This window comes from Mobula hypostoma, unplaced genomic scaffold (assembly GCF_963921235.1).
Source record: "Mobula hypostoma unplaced genomic scaffold, sMobHyp1.1 scaffold_83, whole genome shotgun sequence".
Taxonomy (NCBI): domain Eukaryota; kingdom Metazoa; phylum Chordata; class Chondrichthyes; order Myliobatiformes; family Myliobatidae; genus Mobula; species Mobula hypostoma.
In genome coordinates, this window is record NW_026948186.1 from 112,373 (window position 1) to 139,147 (window position 26,775).

General features: G+C 53.2%; 1 protein-coding gene across 3 annotated transcripts in view; it reads right to left on the minus strand.

The window, feature by feature from the left end:
- Positions 1–23,380, minus strand: part of rad9a (RAD9 checkpoint clamp component A) — a 58,249-nt gene extending 34,869 nt beyond the window's left edge. For all 3 annotated transcript variants that reach the window (XM_063039387.1, XM_063039385.1, XM_063039386.1), the window contains exons 1-7: positions 23,299–23,380; positions 22,557–22,627; positions 19,584–19,703; positions 15,932–16,046; positions 15,596–15,695; positions 10,474–10,580; positions 10,232–10,338 (exon numbers count right to left, since the gene is read on the minus strand). In XM_063039387.1, the coding sequence (XP_062895457.1) occupies positions 10,232–10,338; positions 10,474–10,580; positions 15,596–15,695; positions 15,932–16,046; positions 19,584–19,703; positions 22,557–22,627; positions 23,299–23,332 (654 nt within the window). In that variant the 5' untranslated portion in view covers positions 23,333–23,380. The remainder of the gene's footprint in view (positions 1–10,231; positions 10,339–10,473; positions 10,581–15,595; positions 15,696–15,931; positions 16,047–19,583; positions 19,704–22,556; positions 22,628–23,298) is intronic.
- Between the last annotated feature and the right edge of the window lie 3,395 nt (positions 23,381–26,775).

Consider the following 26,775-nt stretch of genomic DNA (forward strand, 5'->3'; position numbering starts at 1 on the left):
AGACGACGTGTGTGTAACAGAGAGAGTGAGAGAGGGAGACGACGTGTGTGTAACAGAGAGAGTGAGAGAGGGAGACGACGTGTGTGTAACAGAGAGAGGAGAGAGGGAGACGGAGAGAGGGAGACGACGTGTGTGTAACAGAGAGAGTGAGAGAGGGAGACGACGTGTGTGTAACAGAGAGAGTGAGAGAGGGAGACGACGTGTGTGTAACAGAGAGAGAGTGAGAGAGGGAGACGACGTGTGTGTAACAGAGAGAGTGAGAGAGAGGGGGAGACGACGTGTGTGTAACAGAGAGAGTGAGAGAGGGAGACGACGTGTGTGTAACAGAGAGAGTGAGAGAGGGAGACGACGTGTGTGTAACAGAGAGAGAGTGAGAGAGGGAGACGACGTGTGTGTAACAGAGAGAGTGAGAGAGGGAGACGACGTGTGTGTAACAGAGAGAGTGAGAGAGGGAGACGACGTGTGTGTAACAGAGAGAGTGAGAGAGGGAGACGACGTGTGTGTAACAGAGAGAGAGTGAGAGAGGGAGACGACGTGTGTGTAACAGAGAGAGAGTGAGAGAGGGAGACGACGTGTGTGTAACAGAGAGAGAGTGAGAGAGAGAGACGACGTGTGTGTAACAGAGAGAGAGAGAGGGAGACGACGTGTGTGTAACAGAGAGAGTGAGAGAGGGAGACGACGTGTGTGTAACAGAGAGAGAGTGAGAGAGGGAGACGACGTGTGTGTAACAGAGAGAGTGAGAGAGGGAGACGACGTGTGTGTAACAGAGAGAGTGAGAGAGGGAGACGACGTGTGTGTAACAGAGAGAGTGAGAGAGGGAGACGACGTGTGTGTAACAGAGAGAGTGAGAGAGGGAGACGACGTGTGTGTAACAGAGAGAGTGAGAGAGGGAGACGACGTGTGTGTAACAGAGAGAGAGTGAGAGAGGGAGACGACGTGTGTGTAACAGAGAGAGTGAGAGAGAGGGAGACGACGTGTGTGTAACAGAGAGAGAGTGAGAGAGGGAGACGACGTGTGTGTAACAGAGAGAGTGAGAGAGGGAGACGACGTGTGTGTAACAGAGAGAGAGGAGAGAGAGGGAGACGACGTGTGTGTAACAGAGAGAGTGAGAGAGGGAGACGACGTGTGTGTAACAGAGAGAGTGAGAGAGGGAGACGACGTGTGTGTAACAGAGAGAGTGAGAGAGGGAGACGACGTGTGTGTAACAGAGAGAGTGAGAGAGGGAGACGACGTGTGTGTAACAGAGAGAGTGAGAGAGGGAGACGACGTGTGTGTAACAGAGAGAGAGTGAGAGAGGGAGACGACGTGTGTGTAACAGAGAGAGTGAGAGAGGGAGACGACGTGTGTGTAACAGAGAGAGTGAGAGAGGGAGACGACGTGTGTGTAACAGAGAGAGTGAGAGAGGGAGACGACGTGTGTGTAACAGAGAGAGTGAGAGAGGGAGACGACGTGTGTGTAACAGAGAGAGTGAGAGAGGGAGACGACGTGTGTGTAACAGAGAGAGTGAGAGAGGAGACGACGTGTGTGTAACAGAGAGAGTGAGAGAGGGAGACGACGTGTGTGTAACAGAGAGAGAGTGAGAGAGGGAGACGACGTGTGTGTAACAGAGAGAGTGAGAGAGGGAGACGACGTGTGTGTAACAGAGAGAGTGAGAGAGGGAGACGACGTGTGTGTAACAGAGAGAGTGAGAGAGGGAGACGACGTGTGTGTAACAGAGAGAGTGAGAGAGGGAGACGACGTGTGTGTAACAGAGAGAGTGAGAGAGGGAGACGACGTGTGTGTAACAGAGAGAGTGAGAGAGGGAGACGACGTGTGTGTAACAGAGAGAGTGAGAGAGGGAGACGACGTGTGTGTAACAGAGAGAGTGAGAGAGGGAGACGACGTGTGTGTAACAGAGAGAGTGAGAGAGGGAGACGACGTGTGTGTAACAGAGAGAGTGAGAGAGGGAGACGACGTGTGTGTAACAGAGAGAGTGAGAGAGGGAGACGACGTGTGTGTAACAGAGAGAGTGAGAGAGGGAGACGACGTGTGTGTAACAGAGAGAGTGAGAGAGGGAGACGACGTGTGTGTAACAGAGAGAGTGAGAGAGGGAGACGACGTGTGTGTAACAGAGAGAGTGAGAGAGGGAGACGACGTGTGTGTAACAGAGAGAGAGTGAGAGAGGGAGACGACGTGTGTGTAACAGAGAGAGTGAGAGAGGGAGACGACGTGTGTGTAACAGAGAGAGTGAGAGAGGGAGACGACGTGTGTGTAACAGAGAGAGAGTGAGAGAGGGAGACGACGTGTGTGTAACAGAGAGAGTGAGAGAGGGAGACGACGTGTGTGTAACAGAGAGAGTGAGAGAGGGAGACGACGTGTGTGTAACAGAGAGAGTGAGAGAGGGAGACGACGTGTGTGTAACAGAGAGAGTGAGAGAGGGAGACGACGTGTGTGTAACAGAGAGAGTGAGAGAGGGAGACGACGTGTGTGTAACAGAGAGAGTGAGAGAGGGAGACGACGTGTGTGTAACAGAGAGAGGAGAGAGGGAGACGACGTGTGTGTAACAGAGAGAGGAGAGGGAGACGACGTGTGTGTAACAGAGAGAGTGAGAGAGGGAGACGACGTGTGTGTAACAGAGAGAGTGAGAGAGGGAGACGACGTGTGTGTAACAGAGAGAGTGAGAGAGGGAGACGACGTGTGTGTAACAGAGAGAGAGTGAGAGAGGGAGACGACGTGTGTGTAACAGAGAGAGTGAGAGAGGGAGACGACGTGTGTGTAACAGAGAGAGTGAGAGAGGGAGACGACGTGTGTGTAACAGAGAGAGTGAGAGAGGGAGACGACGTGTGTGTAACAGAGAGAGTGAGAGAGGGAGACGACGTGTGTGTAACAGAGAGAGAGTGAGAGAGGGAGACGACGTGTGTGTAACAGAGAGAGTGAGAGAGGGAGACGACGTGTGTGTAACAGAGAGAGTGAGAGAGGGAGACGACGTGTGTGTAACAGAGAGAGTGAGAGAGGGAGACGACGTGTGTGTAACAGAGAGAGTGAGAGAGGGAGACGACGTGTGTGTAACAGAGAGAGTGAGAGAGGGAGACGACGTGTGTGTAACAGAGAGAGTGAGAGAGGGAGACGACGTGTGTGTAACAGAGAGAGTGAGAGAGGGAGACGACGTGTGTGTAACAGAGAGAGTGAGAGAGGGAGACGACGTGTGTGTAACAGAGAGAGAGTGAGAGAGGGAGACGACGTGTGTGTAACAGAGAGAGAGTGAGAGAGGGAGACGACGTGTGTGTAACAGAGAGAGTGAGAGAGGGAGACGACGTGTGTGTAACAGAGAGAGAGTGAGAGAGGGAGACGACGTGTGTGTAACAGAGAGAGAGTGAGAGAGGGAGACGACGTGTGTGTAACAGAGAGAGTGAGAGAGGGAGACGACGTGTGTGTAACAGAGAGAGTGAGAGAGGGAGACGACGTGTGTGTAACAGAGAGAGTGAGAGAGGGAGACGACGTGTGTGTAACAGAGAGAGTGAGAGAGGGAGACGACGTGTGTGTAACAGAGAGAGTGAGAGAGGGAGACGACGTGTGTGTAACAGAGAGAGTGAGAGAGGGAGACGACGTGTGTGTAACAGAGAGAGTGAGAGAGGGAGACGACGTGTGTGTAACAGAGAGAGTGAGAGAGGGAGACGACGTGTGTGTAACAGAGAGAGTGAGAGAGGGAGACGACGTGTGTGTAACAGAGAGAGAGTGAGAGAGGGAGACGACGTGTGTGTAACAGAGAGAGTGAGAGAGGGAGACGACGTGTGTGTAACAGAGAGAGTGAGAGAGGGAGACGACGTGTGTGTAACAGAGAGGAGTGAGAGAGGGAGACGACGTGTGTGTAACAGAGAGAGTGAGAGAGGGAGACGACGTGTGTGTAACAGAGAGAGTGAGAGAGGGAGACGACGTGTGTGTAACAGAGAGAGTGAGAGAGGGAGACGACGTGTGTGTAACAGAGAGAGAGTGAGAGAGGGAGACGACGTGTGTGTAACAGAGAGAGTGAGAGAGGGAGACGACGTGTGTGTAACAGAGAGAGTGAGAGAGGGAGACGACGTGTGTGTAACAGAGAGAGTGAGAGAGGGAGACGACGTGTGTGTAACAGAGAGAGAGAGAGGGAGACGACGTGTGTGTAGAGAGAGGAGAGAGACGACGTGTGTGTAACAGAGAGAGTGAGAGAGGGAGACGACGTGTGTGTAACAGAGAGAGTGAGAGAGGGAGACGACGTGTGTGTAACAGAGAGAGTGAGAGAGGGAGACGACGTGTGTGTAACAGAGAGAGAGTGAGAGAGGGAGACGACGTGTGTGTAACAGAGAGAGTGAGAGAGGGAGACGACGTGTGTGTAACAGAGAGAGTGAGAGAGGGAGACGACGTGTGTGTAACAGAGAGAGTGAGAGAGGGAGACGACGTGTGTGTAACAGAGAGAGAGTGAGAGAGGGAGACGACGTGTGTGTAACAGAGAGAGTGAGAGAGGGAGACGACGTGTGTGTAACAGAGAGAGTGAGAGAGGGAGACGACGTGTGTGTAACAGAGAGAGAGTGAGAGAGGGAGACGACGTGTGTGTAACAGAGAGAGTGAGAGAGGGAGACGACGTGTGTGTAACAGAGAGAGTGAGAGAGGGAGACGACGTGTGTGTAACAGAGAGAGTGAGAGAGGGAGACGACGTGTGTGTAACAGAGAGAGAGTGAGAGAGGGAGACGACGTGTGTGTAACAGAGAGAGTGAGAGAGGGAGACGACGTGTGTGTAACAGAGAGAGTGAGAGAGGGAGACGACGTGTGTGTAACAGAGAGAGTGAGAGAGGGAGACGACGTGTGTGTAACAGAGAGAGAGTGAGAGAGGGAGACGACGTGTGTGTAACAGAGAGAGTGAGAGAGGGAGACGACGTGTGTGTAACAGAGAGAGAGTGAGAGAGGGAGACGACGTGTGTGTAACAGAGAGAGAGTGAGAGAGGAGACGACGTGTGTGTAACAGAGAGAGAGTGAGAGAGGGAGACGACGTGTGTGTAACAGAGAGAGTGAGAGAGGGAGACGACGTGTGTGTAACAGAGAGAGTGAGAGAGGGAGACGACGTGTGTGTAACAGAGAGAGAGAGAGGGAGCGTGAGAGAGGGAGAGACGACGTGTGTGTAACAGAGAGAGTGAGAGAGGGAGACGACGTGTGTGTAACAGAGAGAGTGAGAGAGGGAGACGACGTGTGTGTAACAGAGAGAGTGAGAGAGGGAGACGACGTGTGTGTAACAGAGAGAGTGAGAGAGGGAGACGACGTGTGTGTAACAGAGAGAGTGAGAGAGGGAGACGACGTGTGTGTAACAGAGAGAGTGAGAGAGGGAGACGACGTGTGTGTAACAGAGAGAGTGAGAGAGGGAGACGACGTGTGTGTAACAGAGAGAGTGAGAGAGGGAGACGACGTGTGTGTAACAGAGAGAGTGAGAGAGGGAGACGACGTGTGTGTAACAGAGAGAGTGAGAGAGGGAGACGACGTGTGTGTAACAGAGAGAGTGAGAGAGGGAGACGACGTGTGTGTAACAGAGAGAGTGAGAGAGGGAGACGACGTGTGTGTAACAGAGAGAGTGAGAGAGGGAGACGACGTGTGTGTAACAGAGAGAGTGAGAGAGGGAGACGACGTGTGTGTAACAGAGAGAGAGTGAGAGAGGGAGACGACGTGTGTGTAACAGAGAGAGTGAGAGAGGGAGACGACGTGTGTGTAACAGAGAGAGTGAGAGAGGGAGACGACGTGTGTGTAACAGAGAGAGAGTGAGAGAGGGAGACGACGTGTGTGTAACAGAGAGAGAGTGAGAGAGGGAGACGACGTGTGTGTAACAGAGAGAGTGAGAGAGGGAGACGACGTGTGTGTAACAGAGAGAGTGAGAGAGGGAGACGACGTGTGTGTAACAGAGAGAGTGAGAGAGGGAGACGACGTGTGTGTAACAGAGAGAGAGGAGAGAGGGAGACGACGTGTGTGTAACAGAGAGAGTGAGAGAGGGAGACGACGTGTGTGTAACAGAGAGAGTGAGAGAGGGAGACGACGTGTGTGTAACAGAGAGAGTGAGAGAGGGAGACGACGTGTGTGTAACAGAGAGAGAGTGAGAGAGGGAGACGACGTGTGTGTAACAGAGAGAGAGAGAGAGGGGAGACGACGTGTGTGTAACAGAGAGAGTGAGAGAGGGAGACGACGTGTGTGTAACAGAGAGAGTGAGAGAGGGAGACGACGTGTGTGTAACAGAGAGAGTGAGAGAGGGAGACGACGTGTGTGTAACAGAGAGAGAGTGAGAGAGGGAGACGACGTGTGTGTAACAGAGAGAGAGTGAGAGAGGGAGACGACGTGTGTGTAACAGAGAGAGTGAGAGAGGGAGACGACGTGTGTGTAACAGAGAGAGTGAGAGAGGGAGACGACGTGTGTGTAACAGAGAGAGTGAGAGAGGGAGACGACGTGTGTGTAACAGAGAGAGTGAGAGAGGGAGACGACGTGTGTGTAACAGAGAGAGAGTGAGAGAGGGAGACGACGTGTGTGTAACAGAGAGAGTGAGAGAGGGAGACGACGTGTGTGTAACAGAGAGAGTGAGAGAGGGAGACGACGTGTGTGTAACAGAGAGAGTGAGAGAGGGAGACGACGTGTGTGTAACAGAGAGAGAGTGAGAGAGGGAGACGACGTGTGTGTAACAGAGAGAGTGAGAGAGGGAGACGACGTGTGTGTAACAGAGAGAGTGAGAGAGGGAGACGACGTGTGTGTAACAGAGAGAGTGAGAGAGGGAGACGACGTGTGTGTAACAGAGAGAGTGAGAGAGGGAGACGACGTGTGTGTAACAGAGAGAGAGTGAGAGAGGGAGACGACGTGTGTGTAACAGAGAGAGAGTGAGAGAGGGAGACGACGTGTGTGTAACAGAGAGAGTGAGAGAGGGAGACGACGTGTGTGTAACAGAGAGAGAGTGAGAGAGGGAGACGACGTGTGTGTAACAGAGAGAGAGTGAGAGAGGGAGACGACGTGTGTGTAACAGAGAGAGTGAGAGAGGGAGACGACGTGTGTGTAACAGAGAGAGTGAGAGAGGGAGACGACGTGTGTGTAACAGAGAGAGTGAGAGAGGGAGACGACGTGTGTGTAACAGAGAGAGAGTGAGAGAGGGAGACGACGTGTGTGTAACAGAGAGAGTGTGAGAGAGGGAGACGACGTGTGTGTAACAGAGAGAGTGAGAGAGGGAGACGACGTGTGTGTAACAGAGAGAGTGAGAGAGGGAGACGACGTGTGTGTAACAGAGAGAGAGTGAGAGAGGGAGACGACGTGTGTGTAACAGAGAGAGTGAGAGAGGGAGACGACGTGTGTGTAACAGAGAGAGAGTGAGAGAGGGAGACGACGTGTGTGTAACAGAGAGAGTGAGAGAGGGAGACGACGTGTGTGTAACAGAGAGAGTGAGAGAGGGAGACGACGTGTGTGTAACAGAGAGAGAGTGAGAGAGGGAGACGACGTGTGTGTAACAGAGAGAGTGAGAGAGGGAGACGACGTGTGTGTAACAGAGAGAGTGAGAGAGGGAGACGACGTGTGTGTAACAGAGAGAGTGAGAGAGGGAGACGACGTGTGTGTAACAGAGAGAGTGAGAGAGGGAGACGACGTGTGTGTAACAGAGAGAGAGTGAGAGAGGGAGACGACGTGTGTGTAACAGAAGAGAGTGAGAGAGGGAGACGACGTGTGTGTAACAGAGAGAGAGTGAGAGAGGGAGACGACGTGTGTGTAACAGAGAGAGAGTGAGAGAGGGAGACGACGTGTGTGTAACAGAGAGAGAGTGAGAGAGGGAGACGACGTGTGTGTAACAGAGAGAGAGAGAGAGGGAGACGACGTGTGTGTAACAGAGAGAGTGAGAGAGGGAGACGACGTGTGTGTAACAGAGAGAGTGAGAGAGGGAGACGACGTGTGTGTAACAGAGAGAGAGTGAGAGAGGGAGACGACGTGTGTGTAACAGAGAGAGTGAGAGAGGGAGACGACGTGTGTGTAACAGAGAGAGTGAGAGAGGGAGACGACGTGTGTGTAACAGAGAGAGTGAGAGAGGGAGACGACGTGTGTGTAACAGAGAGAGTGAGAGAGGGAGACGACGTGTGTGTAACAGAGAGAGTGAGAGAGGGAGACGACGTGTGTGTAACAGAGAGAGAGTGAGAGAGGGAGACGACGTGTGTGTAACAGAGAGAGTGAGAGAGGGAGACGACGTGTGTGTAACAGAGAGAGTGAGAGAGGGAGACGACGTGTGTGTAACAGAGAGAGTGAGAGAGAGGGAGACGACGTGTGTGTAACAGAGAGAGTGAGAGAGGGAGACGACGTGTGTGTAACAGAGAGAGTGAGAGAGGGAGACGACGTGTGTGTAACAGAGAGAGAGTGAGAGAGGGAGACGACGTGTGTGTAACAGAGAGAGTGAGAGAGGGAGACGACGTGTGTGTAACAGAGAGAGAGTGAGAGAGGGAGACGACGTGTGTGTAACAGAGAGAGTGAGAGAGGGAGACGACGTGTGTGTAACAGAGAGAGTGAGAGAGGGAGACGACGTGTGTGTAACAGAGAGAGAGAGAGAGGGAGACGACGTGTGTGTAACAGAGAGAGAGTGAGAGAGGGAGACGACGTGTGTGTAACAGAGAGAGTGAGAGAGGGAGACGACGTGTGTGTAACAGAGAGAGTGAGAGAGGGAGACGACCTGTGTGTAACAGAGAGAGTGAGAGAGGGAGACGACGTGTGTGTAACAGAGAGAGTGAGAGAGGGAGACGACGTGTGTGTAACAGAGAGAGTGAGAGAGGGAGACGACGTGTGTGTAACAGAGAGAGAGTGAGAGAGGGAGACGACGTGTGTGTAACAGAGAGTGAGAGAGGGAGACGACGTGTGTGTAACAGAGAGAGATGAGAGAGGGAGACGACGTGTGTGTAACAGAGAGAGTGAGAGAGGGAGACGACGTGTGTGTAACAGAGAGAGAGTGAGAGAGGGAGACGACGTGTGTGTAACAGAGAGAGTGAGAGAGGGAGACGACGTGTGTGTAACAGAGAGAGAGTGAGAGAGGGAGACGACGTGTGTGTAACAGAGAGAGTGAGAGAGGGAGAGACGACGTGTGTGTAACAGAGAGAGTGAGAGAGGGAGACGACGTGTGTGTAACAGAGAGAGAGTGAGAGAGGGAGACGACGTGTGTGTAACAGAGAGAGTGAGAGAGGGAGACGACGTGTGTGTAACAGAGAGAGTGAGAGAGGGAGACGACGTGTGTGTAACAGAGAGAGTGAGAGAGGGAGACGACGTGTGTGTAACAGAGAGAGTGAGAGAGGGAGACGACGTGTGTGTAACAGAGAGAGTGAGAGAGGGAGACGACGTGTGTGTAACAGAGAGAGAGTGAGAGAGGGAGACGACGTGTGTGTAACAGAGAGAGAGAGAGAGGGAGACGACGTGTGTGTAACAGAGAGAGTGAGAGAGGGAGACGACGTGTGTGTAACAGAGAGAGAGTGAGAGAGGGAGACGACGTGTGTGTAACAGAGAGAGTGAGAGAGGGAGACGACGTGTGTGTAACAGAGAGAGTGAGAGAGGGAGACGACGTGTGTGTAACAGAGAGAGTGAGAGAGGGAGACGACGTGTGTGTAACAGAGAGAGAGTGAGAGAGGGAGACGACGTGTGTGTAACAGAGAGTGATGAGAGAGGGAGACGACGTGTGTGTAACAGAGAGAGAGAGAGAGGGAGACGACGTGTGTGTAACAGAGAGAGTGAGAGAGGGAGACGACGTGTGTGTAACAGAGAGAGAGTGAGAGAGGGAGACGACGTGTGTGTAACAGAGAGAGAGTGAGAGAGGGAGACGACGTGTGTGTAACAGAGAGAGTGAGAGAGGGAGACGACGTGTGTGTAACAGAGAGAGAGAGAGAGGGAGACGACGTGTGTGTAACAGAGAGAGAGTGAGAGAGGGAGACGACGTGTGTGTAACAGAGAGAGAGTGAGAGAGGGAGACGACGTGTGTGTAACAGAGAGAGTGAGAGAGGGAGACGACGTGCGTGTAACAGAGAGAGAGTGAGAGAGGGAGACGACGTGTGTGTAACAGAGAGTGAGTGAGAGAGGGAGACGACGTGTGTGTAACAGAGAGAGTGAGAGAGGGAGACGACGTGTGTGTAACAGAGAGAGTGAGAGAGGGAGACAATGAGTGGCGACGAGAGTGAGACAGACGGAGAGACCGACAGCCGTCTGTGTGAGCGCGTCTGTCTCTGCACCGTCCCCCCCACTTTCCTCTCACCCGCAGCTCTTTCAGGCAGAAGGTGATCTCCGAGGGGTCGTTGACGGAGAAGTGGTCGAACTCCTGGGCGGTGAGGGCCAGCTCTGTCAGAACGGTCTTCCTCAGATCTGCGGGGGTGCGGGGTCGGGAGAGAAAGCAGGCGCCACGTCAGAGAGCGGCGGCGGGGTGCTGTCGCCCGCGAGCGGCCCGCGCCCCGAGCGAAGGGTGACCCCCGTCCCGAAGGCGCGCGCGCTCTCGCTCACCGGAGCTGGGTTCTGTATAGTTCCGCAGTATCGCCCTCCGCACGTCGACCTCCAGCGTTACCTCCTCCTGGTTGACCGGGAAGTGTACCGCCGTCTCCGTCAGCAGCCTGCGAGCGAGAGAGTGAGGTGTGCGTCAGACCGGCCCTCTCACCCGCCGTCTCCTTCCCTCCTCCGCCCCCGCCGTATCGGACCGTAACCCTGACACTCCTGCACAGGTGACTTCGGTGCCCCCCCTCCCCCGATCCTTTACGTGACATCGGATGCTCTGGCCTCCGCGCGGCCCTGGTCGTGACGCCATCGAGGCACGATCGCCACCTCCCTTTCCAAATCCCTCCTCCCAGCGCCAGGAAAAAACGGAGCAGGCGCATCGACCCCCGAATCTCGCTCGCGCCCCCCCCATGCGGAAAACGAGGAAGATCGGGCAGAAAACACGCAGAGCATTTGAAACTGTAAGACTGGGGGAGAAAAAGAGTCTACAGTCCCAGTCCACATCCAAACGCAGAAAAACCTGGGTAACGTTCTCCGGCCAGACAGAAGCCGATCTCCGCAAGGTCTCCAAGACGCCTGGAACTAACCTGCCGGCCGATTTTCTCACCGGACAGTTACCGAAGAGATCTGACCCAGTTTGCAAGGCACGCCAAGTACCGATTTAATTTAGTGTGTTTTCTTTTTTAACCTGCTCTTTCTAATTGATTTTTGACGTTGAGAAAACTCTCACCGCTTTGGAAAGCATCTTCACTTGACGGGCCTCCTGAGGGAGGCTGTCGGGCGGAAACCACAAGAGGTCGGAGCAGAATTCGGCCATCTGGGATCGAGTCTGCTCCGCCATTTAATCACGGCTGATCCTTTATTCCCCTGTCTCCCCCTCGACCCCAGTTAGCGTCGAAAACCCACGGTACAATACAGCGCTGTGCCAAACACGTCCCCACCTTAGAAATCACTCGGCTTACCCATAGCCCTCTATTTTTCTAAGCTCCATGTACCTATCCAGAAGTCTCTTAAAAGACCCTGTCATTCGGAGGTAGTGACCATAATATGGTAAGTTTTAAACTACAGCTTGGGAGGGAGAAGGGAAACTCGGAAGTGTCAGTATGAAAGTTGAACAAAGCGAACTGTGGTGCTGTGAGGGAGGAGCTGGCCAAAGTTGACTGGAAAGATACCCTAGCAGGGATGACAGTGGGACAGCAACGGCAAGTGTTTCTGGGAATAATGCAGAAGGTGCAGGATCAGTTCGTTCCAAAGATCCTCAGGGGAGGCCGTGGCTGACAAGGGAAGTACAACATAGCAAAGGCGAGCGGGAAGCCGGAGGATTGGGGAACTTTTAAAGAGCAACAGAAGGCAACTAAAAAGGCAATACGGGGGAGAAAAGATGAGGTACGAAGGTAAACTAGCCAAGAATATAAAGGGGGATAGTAAAAGCTTCTTTCGGTATGTGAAGAGGAAAAAGTTAGTTAAGACCAAAGTTGGGCCCTTGAAGACGGAAGCGGGTGAATTTATTCTGGGGAACAAGGAAATGGCAGACGAGTTGAACAGGTACTTTGGATCTGTCTTCACTAGGGAAGACACAAACAATCTCCCAGATGTAATAGTGGCCAAAGGACCTAGGGTAATGGATGAACTGAAGGAAATTTATATTAGGCAGGAAATGCTGTTGGGTCTGAAGGCTGGTAAGTCCCCGGGACCTGACGGTCAGCATCCCAGGGTACTTAAAGGAGGTGGCTTTAGAAATCGTGGACCCATTGGTAATCATTTTCCAATGTCCTATAGATTCAGGGTCAGTTCCTGAGGACTGGAGGGTAGCTAATGTTATCCCACTTTCTAAGAAAGGAGGGAGAGAGAAAGCAGGGAATTATAGACCAGTTCGCCTGACCTCAAAGTTGTACCGAACTTGTCCCTACCTTAGAAATCACTCGGCTTACCCATAGCCCTCTATTTTTCTAAGCTCCATGTACCTGTCCAAAAGTCTCTTAAAAGACCCTATCGTATCTGCCTCCACCACCGTCGCCGGCAGCCCATTCCACACACTCACCACTCTCTGCGTAAAAAAATGTACCCCTGACATCTCCTCTGTACCTGCTCCCCAACACCTTAAAACTGTGCCCTCTCGTGCTGGCCATTTCAGCCCTGGGAAAAAGCCTCTGACTATCCACACGATCAATGCCTCTCATCATCTTATACACCTCTATCGGGTCACCTCTCATCCTCCGTCGCTCCAGGGAGAAAAGGCCGAGTTTACACAACCTATTCTCTTAAGGCATGCTCCCCAATCCAGGCAACGTCCTTGTAAATCTCCTCTGCACCCTTTCTGTGGTTTCCACGTCCTTCCTGTCGTGAGGCGACAGAACTGAGCACAGTGGGGTCTGACCAGGGTCCTATATAGCTGCAACATTACCTCTCGGCTCCTAAACTCAATCCCACTGTTGATGAAGGCCAATGCACCGTACGCCTTCTTAACCACAGAGTCAACCTGCGCAGAAGCTTTGAGTGTCCTGTGGACTCGGACCCCAAGATCCCTCTGATCCTCCACACGGCCAAGAGTCTTACCATTTAGAACACAGAACAGTACAGCACAGTCCAGGCCCTTCGGCCCACAATGTTGTGCTGACCCTCAAACCCTGCCTCCCATATAAGCCCTCACCTTAAATTCCTCCATATACCTGTCTAGTAGTCTCTTAAACTTCACTAGTGTATCTGCCTCCACCACTGACTCAGGCAGTGCATTCCACGCACCAACCACTCTCTGAGTAAAAAACCTTCCTCTAATATCCCCCTTGAACTTCCCACCCCTTACCTTAAAGCCATGTCCTCTTGTATTGAGCAGTGGTGCCCTGGGGAAGAGGCGCTGGCTATCCACTCTATCTATTCCTCTTATTATCTTGTACACCTCTATCATGTCTCCTCTCATCCTCCTTCTCTCCAAAGAGGAAAGCCCTAGTTCCCTTAATCTCTGATCGTAATGCATACTCTCTAAACCAGGCAGCATCCTGGTAAATATCCTCTTGAGGGGTGATAACTGTTCCTGACCCTGGTGGTGTGGGTCCTGAGCCTCCCGTACCTGTGTACGCCGTTGTGTTCTTTTGACTGACTGTGAATGAACTCAATTAGCGTAGGCACCCTGTGCAGATAATGCTCTGCCTCCCTTCAATGCCTTCGAAGACGGCACCCTCCAAATCTTCCTTTTCATTGGAACATTCAGGGTGATTGACGATACCTTCAAACTATTCGTAGTTGCTGACTTGCTGAATTAGTGAAATCATTTCACTTTCACTCCCGGTCGTTCCTGGCATCACCAAGCCCGAATATTTGAAACCGCGGTGAGCAAAGTTGTCTTACTGCTGACTTCTCACCAACTATCAGTGACAAAAATCACTGCTTTTTGAACACAAATACCTGTAACTGAGACTTTTTCAAAACTGTTTGCTCTGAGCACAGTTCAGAGCACGCTCTAATGATCACACAAGTACAAGCAGTCTCCTGACCCGATTAAGCGGCACAGCGTCCCGAATAAGCGAAGAGAATCCCGGCTATTTTCTCCATCAGTTTCTGTTCTTTTAAGAGTTGTCCCAAATAAACCGACAGCCAAATTAACTGGAATTCATTGTGTATAAAATAGCAGGATCCTGGGAGTGGGTGACAGACTGAGATCTGATCCAGGGGTTCGAGGGGGTTTATATATACAATAACAGATCCCCGGGAGTGGGTCACAGACTGGGATCTAATCCAGGGGTTCGGGGTTTTTTTATATAGAATAACAGATCCCCGGGAGTGGGTCACAGACTGGGATCTAATCCAGGGGTTCGGGGGTTTTATATATAGAATAACAGATCCCCGGGAGTTGGTTACAGACTGGGATCTAATCCAGGGGTTCGAGGGGTTTATATATAGAATAACAGATCCCCGGGAGTGGGTTACAGGCTGGGATCTAATCTAGGGGTTCGAGGGGGTTTATATATCGAATAACAGATCCCCGGGAGTGGGTTACAGGCTGGGATCTAATCCAGGGGTTAGTGGGGGTTTATATATAGAATAACAGATCCCCAGGAGTGGGTTACAGACTGAGATCTAATCCAGGGGTTCGGGAAGTTTATATATACAATAACAGATCCCCAGGGGTGGGCTACAGACTGAGATCTAATCCAGGGGTTCGGGGGTTTATATATAGAATAACAGATCTCCGGGAGTGGGTCACAGACTGGGATCTAATCCAGGGGTTTGGGAAGTTTATATATAGAATAACAGATCCCGGGAGTGGGTTACAGGCTGGGATCTAATCCAGGGGTTCGGGGGGTTTATATATATAGAATAACAGATCCCTGGGAGTGGGTTACAGTCTGGGATCTAATCCAGGGGTTCGGGAAGTTTATATATAGAATAACAGATCCCTGGGAGTGGGTCACAGACTGGGATCTAATCCAGGGGTTCGGGAAGATTATATATAGAATAACAGATCCCCGGGAGTGGGTTACAGACTGGGATCTAATCCAGGGGTTCGGGGGGGGGTTTATATATCGAATAACAGATCCCCGGGAGTGGGTCACAGACTGGGATCTAATCCAGGGGTTCGGGGGGGGGTTTATATATTGAATAACAGATCCCCGGGAGTGGGTCACAGACTGGGATCCAATCCAGGGGTTCGGGGGGGGTTTAATGTACAGAATAACAGATCCCCGGGAGTGGGTCACAGACTGGGATCCAATCCAGGGGTTCGGGGGGGGGGTTTAATGTACAGAATAACAGATCCCCGGGAGTGGGTCACAGACTGGGATCTAATCCAGGGGTTCGGGGTGGGGTGGTTTAATGTACAGAATAACAGATCCCCAGGGCGGATTACCGATACCGGTCGCGACCCGTTTCCAGCCCTCTCTTGGGGCTTCGGAATCAACCCCTGTGTATCTGCGTACCTTCTCCCGGTGAGGGTGTGGGACTCCTGCGGGTGCTCCAGTCACCCCCCCCCCCCACTGCCCCCGAAGTCCAAAGACGGACTGGTGGCCCCGGGCGTAGGTCCGGGCGAAACTGGCGCCGTCGGGGGCCGAACGACCGCGAGGCAACGTTCCTCCCTGCCTCCCGGGGGTGGGGGGGGACCCCGGATTTTAAGGCAAACCCCCACCCCCCCCCGTCTCACCTGGGCTGGGCGCAGAGGCTGTTCTCGCAGTCCTGCTCAGAGTAGATTGCCTGCAGCGTCTCGCAGTCCATCAGGCAGAGGTTGTGGGTCCTGGTGATCCCTGCGGGGCAGGGGGGGAGAGGTCAGGGGGCAGGGGGAGAGGTCAGGGGGCAGGGAGAGGTGGGGACGACAGGGAGGAGGGGTTTACGGGCACAGAGACCAGGCGTATACGTTAACAGGCGCGCACAGCTCCCTCCAGCACACACACACACACAAGCATAGCTCCCTCGCTCTGTCTCTCTCGCACCCTGGCGTGCCCCCGTCACCCTCTCCCTCCCGCGCGCACCGCTGGCTCACCGTGCCGACACAGGAACTGGACCAGCAGCCGGTCCCCGCTCTTGTCCAGGACCAACTTGCACAGCTCGACTGCCCTCTCCGCCGACGTCGAGGACTTGAAGACAGACAGCATCGACTGGGGAAGAGGAGGCAGCCCGTTACCGTCTGTCAGCGTCTGGCTGTCTGTCCGTCTCCGCACCTGCAGTACGTGTCTGTCCGTCTCTGTATCCGTCCGTCTCCGCACCTGCAGTACGTGTCTGTCCGTCTCTGTGTCTGTCCGTCTCTGTGTCCGTCCGTCTCCGCGTCTGCAGTACGTGTCCGTCCGTCTCTGTGTCTGTGTGACCGTGTGTGTCTCTGTGTGTCTGTGTGACCGTGTGTGTGTCTCACTGTGTCTGTGTGACTGTGTGTGTCTCTGTGTGTCTGTGTGACCGTGTGTGTGTCTCTGTGTGTCTGTGTGACCGTGTGTGTGTCTCTGTGTGTCTGTGTGACTGTGTGTGTCTCTGTGTGTCTGTGTGACCGTGTGTGTGTCTCTGTGTCTGTGTGACTGTGTGTGTCTCTGTGTGTCTGTGTGACCGTGTGTGTGTCTCACTGTGTCTGTGTGACCGTGTGTGTCTCTGTGTGTCTGTGTGACTGTGTGTGTCTCTGTGTCTGTGTGACCGTGTGTGTGTCTCACTGTGTCTGTGTGACCGTGTGTGTGTCTCTGTGTGTCTGTGTGACCGTGTGTGTCTCACTGTGTCTGTGTGACCGTGTGTGTCTCTGTGTGTCTGTGTGACCGTGTGTGTGTCTCACTGTGTCTGTGTGACTGTGTGTGTCTCTGTGTGTCTGTGTGACCGTGTGTGTGTCTCACTGTGTCTGTGTGACCGTGTGTGTGTCTCTGTGTGTCTGTGTGACCGTGTGTGTGTCTCTGTTTGTGTGACCGTGTGTGTGTCTCTGTGTCTGTGTGACCGTGTGTGTGTCTCACTGTGTCTGTGTGACCGTGTGTGTGTCTCTGTGCGTCTGTGTGACCGTGTGTGTGTCTCTGTCTGTGTGACCGTGTGTGTGTCTCTGTGTGTCTGTGTGACCGTGTGGGTGTCTCTGTGTCCGTGTGACCGTGTGTGTGTCCCAGTGTCTGTGTGTCGTGTGTCTGTGTGACTGTCTGTGTGTGTGTGTGTGTGTGTGTCTGTGTGACTGTCTCTGTCAGTGTGTGTCTGTGTGTGTGTGTGTGTGTCTGTGTGTGTGTGTGTGTGTGTGTATGTGTGTCTGTGTGTGTATGTGTGTGTGTGTGTCTGTGTGTGTGTGTCTGTGTGACTGTCTCTGTCAGTGTGTGTGTGTCTGTGTGTGTGTCTGTGTGACTGTCTTTGTCAGTGTGTGTGCGTGTGTCTGTGTGTGTGTGTGTGTGTGTGTGTGTGTGTCTGTCTCTGTCAGTGTGTGTGTGTACGTGTGTGTGTGTGTGTGTGTGTGTCTGTGTGACTGTCTCTGTCAGTGTGTGTGTGTGTGTGTGTGTGTGTGTGTGTGTGTACGTGTGTGTGTGTGTGTGTGTGTGTCTGTGTGTGTGTGTGTGTGTGTGTGTGTGTGTGTGTGTGTCTGTGTGACTCTGTCAGTGTGTGTGTGTGTCTGTGTGTGTGTGTGTGTGTGTGTGTCTGTGTGACTGTCTCTGTCAGTGTGTGTGTGTGTCTGTGTGTGTGTGTGTGTGTGTGTGTGTGTGTGTGTGTGTGTGTGTGTCTGTGTGACTGTCTCTGTCAGTGTGTGTGTGTGTGTGTTCTCAAGCAGCTGGTGAAAGGGGTTAGGAACATTCGATCCCATCTACATGGGTTTCAGTGAGGTGTCTAACTGTGAGTGCGTGCAATCGTGTTTTCCTGTCCTTTCCTACGTGTGTTTCCTCACCTCTCTTCCCCACCCCCTCCCTCCCTCCGAATCTTCCCTCTTCATTTTCTTCTACATCTGCGCCGACCAGCCCTCGACCTTAGGAGGAAATATTCACACGGCCTGAAACACCAGGGGTGCAGAGAGACTGGGGACGACTCACTCCCAGAAGATTAATCCTCAGGTCGAGTCTCTGGTGAAGACGGCAGATCCAAAGTTGACATTTATTTCAAGGGGAATAGAATATAAAGGCAGGGAGATAATGCTGAGCCTTTGTAAGACACCAGGCAGGCCGCACTTGGAGTATGGCCAACAGTTTTGGGCCCTGTATCTCAGAAAGGGTGTGTTGTTATTGGAGAGAACCCAAAGAAGGTTCACGAGGATGATTCCGGGAATGACGGGGTTAACAAATGAGGAGCGTTTGGCAGCTTTGGGGTGTACTTACTGGAATTTTGGAAGAATGCGTTGGGATCTCGCTGAAACCTACCAAATGTTGAGAGGACGAGATAGGATCTCTGGGCATTTAGAGAATCATGGTCTGATCAGGGACAGTCAGCATGGCTTTGAGAAGGGCAGATCGTATCTAACAAGCCTGATAAGAGTTCTTTGAAGAGGTGACCAGGCATATAGATGAGGGTAGTGCAGTGGATGTGATCTATATGGATTTTAGTAAGGCATTTGACAAGGTTCCACACGGTAGGCTTATTCAGGAAGTCAGAAGGCATGGGATCCGGGGAAGTTTGGCCAGGTGGATTCAGAATTGGCTTGCCTGCAGAAGGCAGAGGGTGGTGGTGGAGGGAGTACATTCAGATTGGAGGATTGTGACTAGTGGTGTCCCACAAGGATCTGTTCTGGGACCTCTACTTTTCGTGATTTTTATTAACGACCTGGATGTGGGGGTAGAAGGGTGGGTTGGCAAGTTTGCAGACGACACAAAGGTTGGTGGTGTTGTAGACAGTGTAGGGGATTGTCGAAGATTGCAGAGAGACATTGATAGGATGCAGAAGTGGGCTGAGAAGTGGCGGATGGAGTTCAACCCAGAGGAGTGTGAGGTGGTACACTTTGGAAGGACAAACTCCAAGGCAGAGTACAAAGTAAATGGCAGGATACTTGGTAGTGTGGAGGAGCAGAGGGATCTGGGGGTACATGTCCACAGATCCCTGAAAGTTGCCTCACAGGTGGATAGGGTAGTTAAGAAAGCTTATGGTGTGTTAGCTTTCATAAGTCGAGGGACAGAGTTTAAGAGTCGCGATGTAATGATGCAGATCCATAAAACTCTGGTTAGGCCACACTTGGAGTACTGTGTCCAGTTCTGGTCACCTCACTATAGGAAGGATGTGGAAGCATTGGAAAGGGTACAGAGGAGATTTACCAGGATGCTGCCTGGTTTAGAGAGTAGGCATTACGATCAGAGATTCAGGGAGCTAGGGCTTTACTCTTTGGAGAGAAGGAGGATGAGAGGAGACATGATAGAGGTGTACAAGATATTAAAAGGAATAGATAGTGGATAGCCAGCACCTCTTCCCCAGGGCACCACTGCTCAATACAAGAGGACATGGCTTTAAGGTAAGGGGTGGGAAGTTCAAGGGGGATATTGGAGGAAGGTTTTTCACTCAGAGAGTGGTTGGTGCGTGGAATGCACTGCCTGAGTCAGTGGTGGAGGCAGATACACTAGTGAAGTTTAAGAGACTACTGGACAGGTATATGGAGGAATTTAAGATGGGGGTTATATGGGAGGCAGGGTTTGAGGGTCGACACAACATTGTGGGCCGAAGGGCCTGTACTGTGCTGGACTGTTCTACGTTCTGTGTTAAAAGGGAACTCCCCTCACCTTCATGACGAGTTTGCGGGCGCCCCGGCAGCTGCCCTCCTCGTATTTCTGGAAGAAGAGCGGGCCGAGCAGGAAGGAGGCGTAGGCCGAGCGTGAGGGGTTGACGGTCCGCAGGGCGAGCTGTGGGAGGGGGGAAGGGGGCAGAGACCCATCAGCGTTGGTTCCCCAAGCCCCTCCCCCGACCCCCCCCCGCCTTCCACCCACCCACACACCCCGCCCAAACACCTCCGGGTCACGTCCCTTCCGGTCCGAGGGTCCGTGTACCCACAACGGGACTGCGGGGGTGGGGGGAGAGGTGCCGGTAAACCGGCCAGATCCAATTCGGCCCATCGAGTCCACTCCGTCATCTCCTCACGGCTCATCCATTCCCCGTCTGAGCCACCCCCCCGCCAATCTCCCGCCCTCTCCCCGTGTCCCTTCCTGCCCCGACCGGTCAGGAATCTGTCGACCTCTGCCTTCAATATAACCGAAGACCCGGCCTCCACAGTTACCTGTGGCAATGAATTCCACAGATTCAACACTCTCCAGCTAAAGAAATTCCTCCTCATCTCCATTCGAAAACCTCCATCTATTCCAGACTCCCCACTACAGGAAACATCCTCTCCACATCCACTCTATCTGTGTCCTCTGGTCCTAGACTCCCAACCATAGGAAACATCCTCTCCACATCCACTTTATCAGTGTCCTCTGGTCCTAGACTCCCCCACTACAGGAAACATCCTCTCCACATCCACTCTATCTGTGTCCTCTGGTCTTAGACTCCCCCACTATAGGAAACATCCTCTCCACATCCACTCTATCTGTGTCCTCTGGTCCTGGACTCCCCCACTACAGGAAACATCCTCTCCACATCCACTCTATCTGTGTCCTCTGGTCCTAGACTCCTAACCATAGGAAACATCCTCTCCACATCCACTCTATCAGTGTCCTCTGGTCCTAGACTCCCCCACTATAGGAAACATCCTCTCCACATCCACTCTATCTGTGTCCTCTGGTCCTAGATTCCCCCAATACAGGAAACATCCTCTCCACATCCACTCTATCTGTGTCCTCTGGTCCTAGACTCCCCCATTATAGGAAACATCCTCTCCACATCCACTCTATCCGTGTCCTCTGGTCCTAGACTCCCCCACTACAGGAAACATCCTCTCCACATCCACTCTATCTGTGTCCTCTGGTCCTAGACTCCCCCAATACAGGAAACATCCTCTCCACATCCACTCTATCTGTGTCCTCTGGTCCTAGACTCCCTCACTATAGGAAACATCCTCTCCACATCCACTCTATCTGTGTCCTCTGGTCCTAGACTCCCCCAATACAGGAAACATCCTCTCCACATCCACTCTATCTGTGTCCTCTGGTCTTAGACTCCCCCACTATAGGAAACATCCTCTCCACATCCACTCTATCTGTGTCCTCTGGTCCTAGACTCCCCCATTATAGGAAACATCCTCTCCACATCCACTCTATCCGTGTCCTCTGGTCCTAGACTCCCCCACTACAGGAAACATCCTCTCCACATCCACTCTATCTGTGTCCTCTGGTCCTAGACTCCCCCAATACAGGAAACATCCTCTCCACATCCACTCTATCTGTGTCCTCTGGTCCTAGACTCCCTCACTATAGGAAACATCCTCTCCACATCCACTCTATCTGTGTCCTCTGGTCTTAGACTCCCCCACTGCAGGAAACATCCTTTCCACATCCACTCTATCTGTGTCCTCTGGTCCTAGACTCCCCCACCATAGGAAACATCCTCTCCACATCCACTCTATCTGTGTCCTCTGGTCTGAAACTCCCCCTCTACAGGAACCATCCTTTCCACATCCAGTCTATCTCTGTCCTCTGGTCCTAGACTCCCCCACCATAGGAAACATCCTCTCCACATCCACTCTATCTGTGTCCTCTGGTCCTAGACTCCCCCACCATAGGAAACATCCTCTCCACATCCACTCTATCTGTGTCCTCTGGTCCTAGACTCCCCCACCATAGGAAACATCCTCTCCACATCCACTCTGTCTAGACATTTCAATGTTCGATAGGTTTTAAGAAGACCCCCCCACCCCGCAATTCTTCAAACGCTCGAATGTGGAGAGGATGTTTCCTGTAGTGGGGGAGTCTCAGACCAGAGGACACAGATAGAGTGGATGTGGAGAGGATGTTTCCTATAGTGGGGGAGTCTCAGACCAGAGGACACAGATAGAGTGGATGTGGAGAGGATTTTTCCGATCGTGGGGGAGTCTGGGACCAGAGGACACAGATAGAGTGGATGTGGAGAGGATGTTTCCTGTAGTGGGGGAGTCTAGGACCAGAGGACACAGATAGAGTGGATGTGGAGAGGATGTTTCCTGTAGTGGGGGGAGTCTAGGACCAGAGGACACAGATAGAGTGGATGTGGAGAGGATGTTTCCTGTAGTGGGGGGAGTCTAGGACCAGAGGACACAGATAGAGTGGATGTGGAGAGGATGTTTCCTATAGTGGGGGAGTCTAGGACCAGAGGACACAGATAGAGTGGATGTGGAGAGGATGTTTCCTGTAGTGGGGGGAGTCTCGGACCAGAGGACAAAGATAGAGTGGATGTGGAGAGGATGTTTCCTGTAGTGGGGGAGTCTCGGACCAGAGGACACAGATAGAGTGGATGTGGAGAGGATGTTTCCTGTAGTGGGGGAGTCCCGGACCAGAGGGCACAGCCTCAGAATAGAGTGCTGTCCATTTAGAATGGAGATGTGGAGGAATTTCTTTATCCAGAGAATGGTGAATCTGTGGAATTCGACTCCACGGGCCGCTGCTCGGGCCGAAGGTGACATGTTTCCTCTCAAAACACGGCAACACTTCGTATCATCTGCAAACTTAACAGCTGACCCACCTAGGTTTTCACCCCGTGGGACAAAGTGAGACGTAGATCAGTGGGGGGGGGGGGTTTAACCCAGCCAAACGCAGTTGAACATTTCCAGGAGAAGAAAGGCCACTCACCCCCTCCGGGAAAGCCTCAAGGTAACACTCATCGCCAACCCTGGCCAAGGCGTGAATCGCCCTCGCGAGTACTGTGAAGGAAGAGGGTCGGCCGTGAGACATCGGAGCAGAATTCAGCCATTCACCGTTCCCCCCATGGTCGATTGACTATCCCTCTCGACCCCACTCTCCTACCTTTGACGCCCCGACTAATCAACCTCCGCTGTAAATGCACCGAGCAGGGGTTTGGAAGTGGTCAGGGGTTAGGGATGGGGTCACGGGGTCAGGGGATGTGAGGTTGGGGGGGGTTGTTGTTTAAGTTAGGGTTAAGGGATCAGAAATCGGTTCAAAAGCCAGTTCCGGGGGTCAGCAGGTCCGTTGAGGGGTCAGGGGTCAGCCCCAAGGGCGAAAGGTCAATTCAGGGGTCAGTACACGGACCAGAGGTCAGAAGAAGGGTCAGGACAAGGGCCATGGGTCAGGGGAGGGGTTCAAAAGGTCACTCCTGGGGTCAGGAGGGATGTTCGGGGTCGACGGAGGGTCAGGGGTCGGCAAGGACGGCTGGGGGGGGATAGTGCAATGGGTCAGGGGTCAGCGAGAGGGTTGAGGGAGGGGTCAGGGGTTATCGAGAGGGTTGGGGGAGGGGTCAGGGGTCGAGAGCGGGGTTAGGGGGTGAGAAAGGTTGGCACCGCGGAGAAGGGGGGGGTGGCCAGGCCGGCGGTCAGGAGTGGCGAGGGGCACCGGGTCGAGGGCCGCCGCTGCTCACCGGTCACGTTGCCCCCGGTCACCACGCACCGCATCCCCGGGCCCGGACCCGCCGCAGCCGCCGCCACCGCCGCTTCCGCCCCGCTCCGCATCACTTCCGCCCCGCATCGGCCATCACTTCCGTCCCACCCGCCCTCCTTCCGCCCCCGACCAGCCACGGACAGGCGGCAGGCGTTTCCGCCCCGCTGACGACGTCAGATCCGGGATGCGGCGGCGGCTCCCATCTCATCCTCCCTCCCCACACTCCGCCTCCCTTAAAGCGGCAATTTCCGAGGCGCACCCCGAAATGCCCTTAAAGCGGGGATGCACATGCTTTCCTTTCTGGAGTGGGGAGGAGAAAAAGAGGAAGGGGAGTGGGTGGAGGGGAAGAGAGTGAGGGAGAAATAGGGGAGGTGGAGGTGGCTGGGGGAGGGTGATAAAAGGAAGGTAGGGAGTGGAGGAGGAGGGGGGTATGGAGTGGAAGGGAGGGGTACGAAGCGGAGGGGAGAGGCAGAGGTAGGAAGGTAAGGGAGTGGAAGGGGAGAGGGAAAGGTAGGAGGAGACGGAGGGCAGTGATAGTGGGGAGAGGGAGCGGGGAGGTAAGGCTGGAAGAGAGGAGTACAAGGACGATGAGAGGGAGGGAGGGAGTGATGAGGGAGGAGGAAAACGAGGACTTGGGGTGACAGTGCGGAAGGGTATGTGTAGGAAGTCAGAAAGGATGGGGCAGCGGGGGAACGGATGAAAGGGAGGGAGAGGAGGGGAGACGGGTGCGAGGGGGAGAAATTTAGTATCAGAAGCAGGAGGTGATGAGGCCTCACTTGGAGTATCGTGAGCAGTTTTGGGCCTCTTTTCTTTGAAAGGATATGCTGAACTTGGAGAGGGTTCTAGTAGGGGAGTCTCGGACCAGAGGACACAGATAGAGTGGATGTGGAGAGGATGTTTCCTATGGTGGGGGAGTCTAGGACCAGAGGACACAGATAGAGTGGATGTGGAGAGGATGTTTCCTGTAGTCAGGGAGTCTAGGACCAGAGGACACAGATAGAGTGGATGTGGAGAGGATGTTTCCTGCAGTGGGGGAGTCTAGGACCAGAGGACACAGATAGAGTGGATGTGGAGAGGATGTTTCCTGCAGTGGGGGAGTCTAGGACCAGAGGACACAGATAGAGTGGATGTGGAGAGGATGTTTCCTATGGTGGGGGGAGTCTAGGACCAGAGGACACAGATAGAGTGGATGTGGAGAGGATGTTTCCTGTAGTCAGGGAGTCTAGGACCAGAGGACACAGATAGAGTGGATGTGGAGAGGATGTTTCCTGCAGTGGGGGAGTCTAGGACCAGAGGACACAGATAGAGTGGATGTGGAGAGGATGTTTCCTGCAGTGGGGGAGTCTCGGACCAGAGGACACAGATAGAGTGGATGTGGAGAGGATGTTTCCTATGGTGGGGGGAGTCTAGGACCAGAGGACACAGATAGAGTGGATGTGGAGAGGATGTTTCCTGTAGTCAGGGAGTCTAGGACCAGAGGACACAGATAGAGTGGATGTGGAGAGGATGTTTCCTGTAGTCGGGGAGTCTAGGACCAGAGGACACAGATAGAGTGGATGTGGAGAGGATGTTTCCTGTAGTCGGGGAGTCTAGGACCAGAGGACACAGATAGAGTGGATGTGGAGAGGATGTTTCCTATGGTGGGGGGAGTCCAGGACCAGAGGACACAGATAGAGTGGATGTGGAGAGGATGTTTCCTGTAGTCGGGGAGTCTAGGACCAGAGGACACAGATAGAGTGGATGTGGAGAGGATGTTTCCTATGGTGGGGGGAGTCTAGGACCAGAGGACACAGATAGAGTGGATGTGGAGAGGATGTTTCCTGTAGTGGGGGAGTCTAGGACCAGAGGACACAGATAGAGTGGATGTGGAGAGGATGTTTCCTGTAGTCGGGGAGTCTAGGACCAGAGGACACAGATAGAGTGGATGTGGAGAGGATGTTTCCTATGGTGGGGGGAGTCTAGGACCAGAGGACACAGATAGAGTGGATGTGGAGAGGATGTTTCCTGTAGTGCAATTCTTTGCCACAGGCGGCTGCTGGAGTCGAGTCCATTGAGGGAAGAGGCTGACGGATTCCTGACCGGTCAGGGGATGGAGGGGTACGGGGAGGAGGCGGGAGATTGCTGACTGAGAGCGGAACTGGATGGGCTGTGATGAAACGGTGGAGCAGACCCGACGGGCCGAACGGCCTCTTTCTGGTCTGAAACTGCCCCACGTAAGGCCTAACCACCGGCCTCCTGAAGCCTCAGCATTACGTCCTTGCTGTTCTAATTCCGGCCAAGTATCCTGGGATTGTCTTTCCCTGGAGAGGCGGGGATGTGGGGTCAAAGCAACACTCGCGACGCGCTGGAGGAACCCAGCAGGTCGCAGGCAGCACCCGTGGAAACGTCCGTCAGGGCTCCATAGAAAATAGGTGCAGGAGTAGGCCATTCGGCCCTTCGAGCCTGCCCCGCCATTCAGTATGATCATGGCTGATCATCCAACTCAGAACCCTGTACCAGCCTTCCCTCCATACCCCCTGATCCCTTTAGCCACAAGGGCCATATCTAACTCCCTCTTAAATATCGCCAACGAACTGGCCTCAACTGTTTCCTGTGGCAGAGAATTCCACAGACTCGCCACTCTCTGTGTGAAGAAGTTTTTCCTCATCTCGGTCCTAAAAGGCTTCCCCTTTATCCTCAAACTGTGACCCCTCGTTCTGGACTTCCCCAACATCGGGAACAATCTTCCTGCATCTAGCCTGTCCAATCCCTTTAGGATTTTATTCGTTTCAATCAGATCCCCCCTCAATCTTCTAAATTCCAACGAGTACAAGCCTGGCCGATCCAGTCTTTCATCATATGAAAGACCTGCCATCCCAGGAATCAATCTGGTGAACCTTCTTTGTACCCCCTCTATGGCAAAGATGTCTTTCCTCAGATTAGGGGACCAAAACTGCACACAATACTCCAGGTGTGGTCTCACCAAGGCCTTGTACAACTGCAGTAGTACCTCCCTGCTCCTGTACTCGAATCCTCTTGCTATAAATGCCAGCATACCATTCGCCTTTTTCACCGCCTGCTGTACCTGCATGCCCACTTTCAATGACTGGTGTATAATGACACCCAGGTCTCGTTGCACCTCCCCTTTTCCTAATCGGCCACCATTCAGATAATAATCTGTTTTCCTATTTTTGCCACCAAAGTGGATAACCTCACATTTATCCACATTAAACTGCATCTGCCATGAATTTGCCCACTCACCCAACCTATCCAAGTCACCCTGCATCCTCTTAGCATCCTCCTCACAGCTAACACTGCTACCCAGCTTCGTGTCATCCGCAAACTTGGAGATGCTGCATTTAATTCCCTCATCCAAGTCATTAATATATATTGTAAACAACTGGGGTCCCAGCACTGAGCCTTGCGGTACCCCACTAGTCCGGCCCGAAACGTCGACCGCTCGTTTCCACGGCTGCTG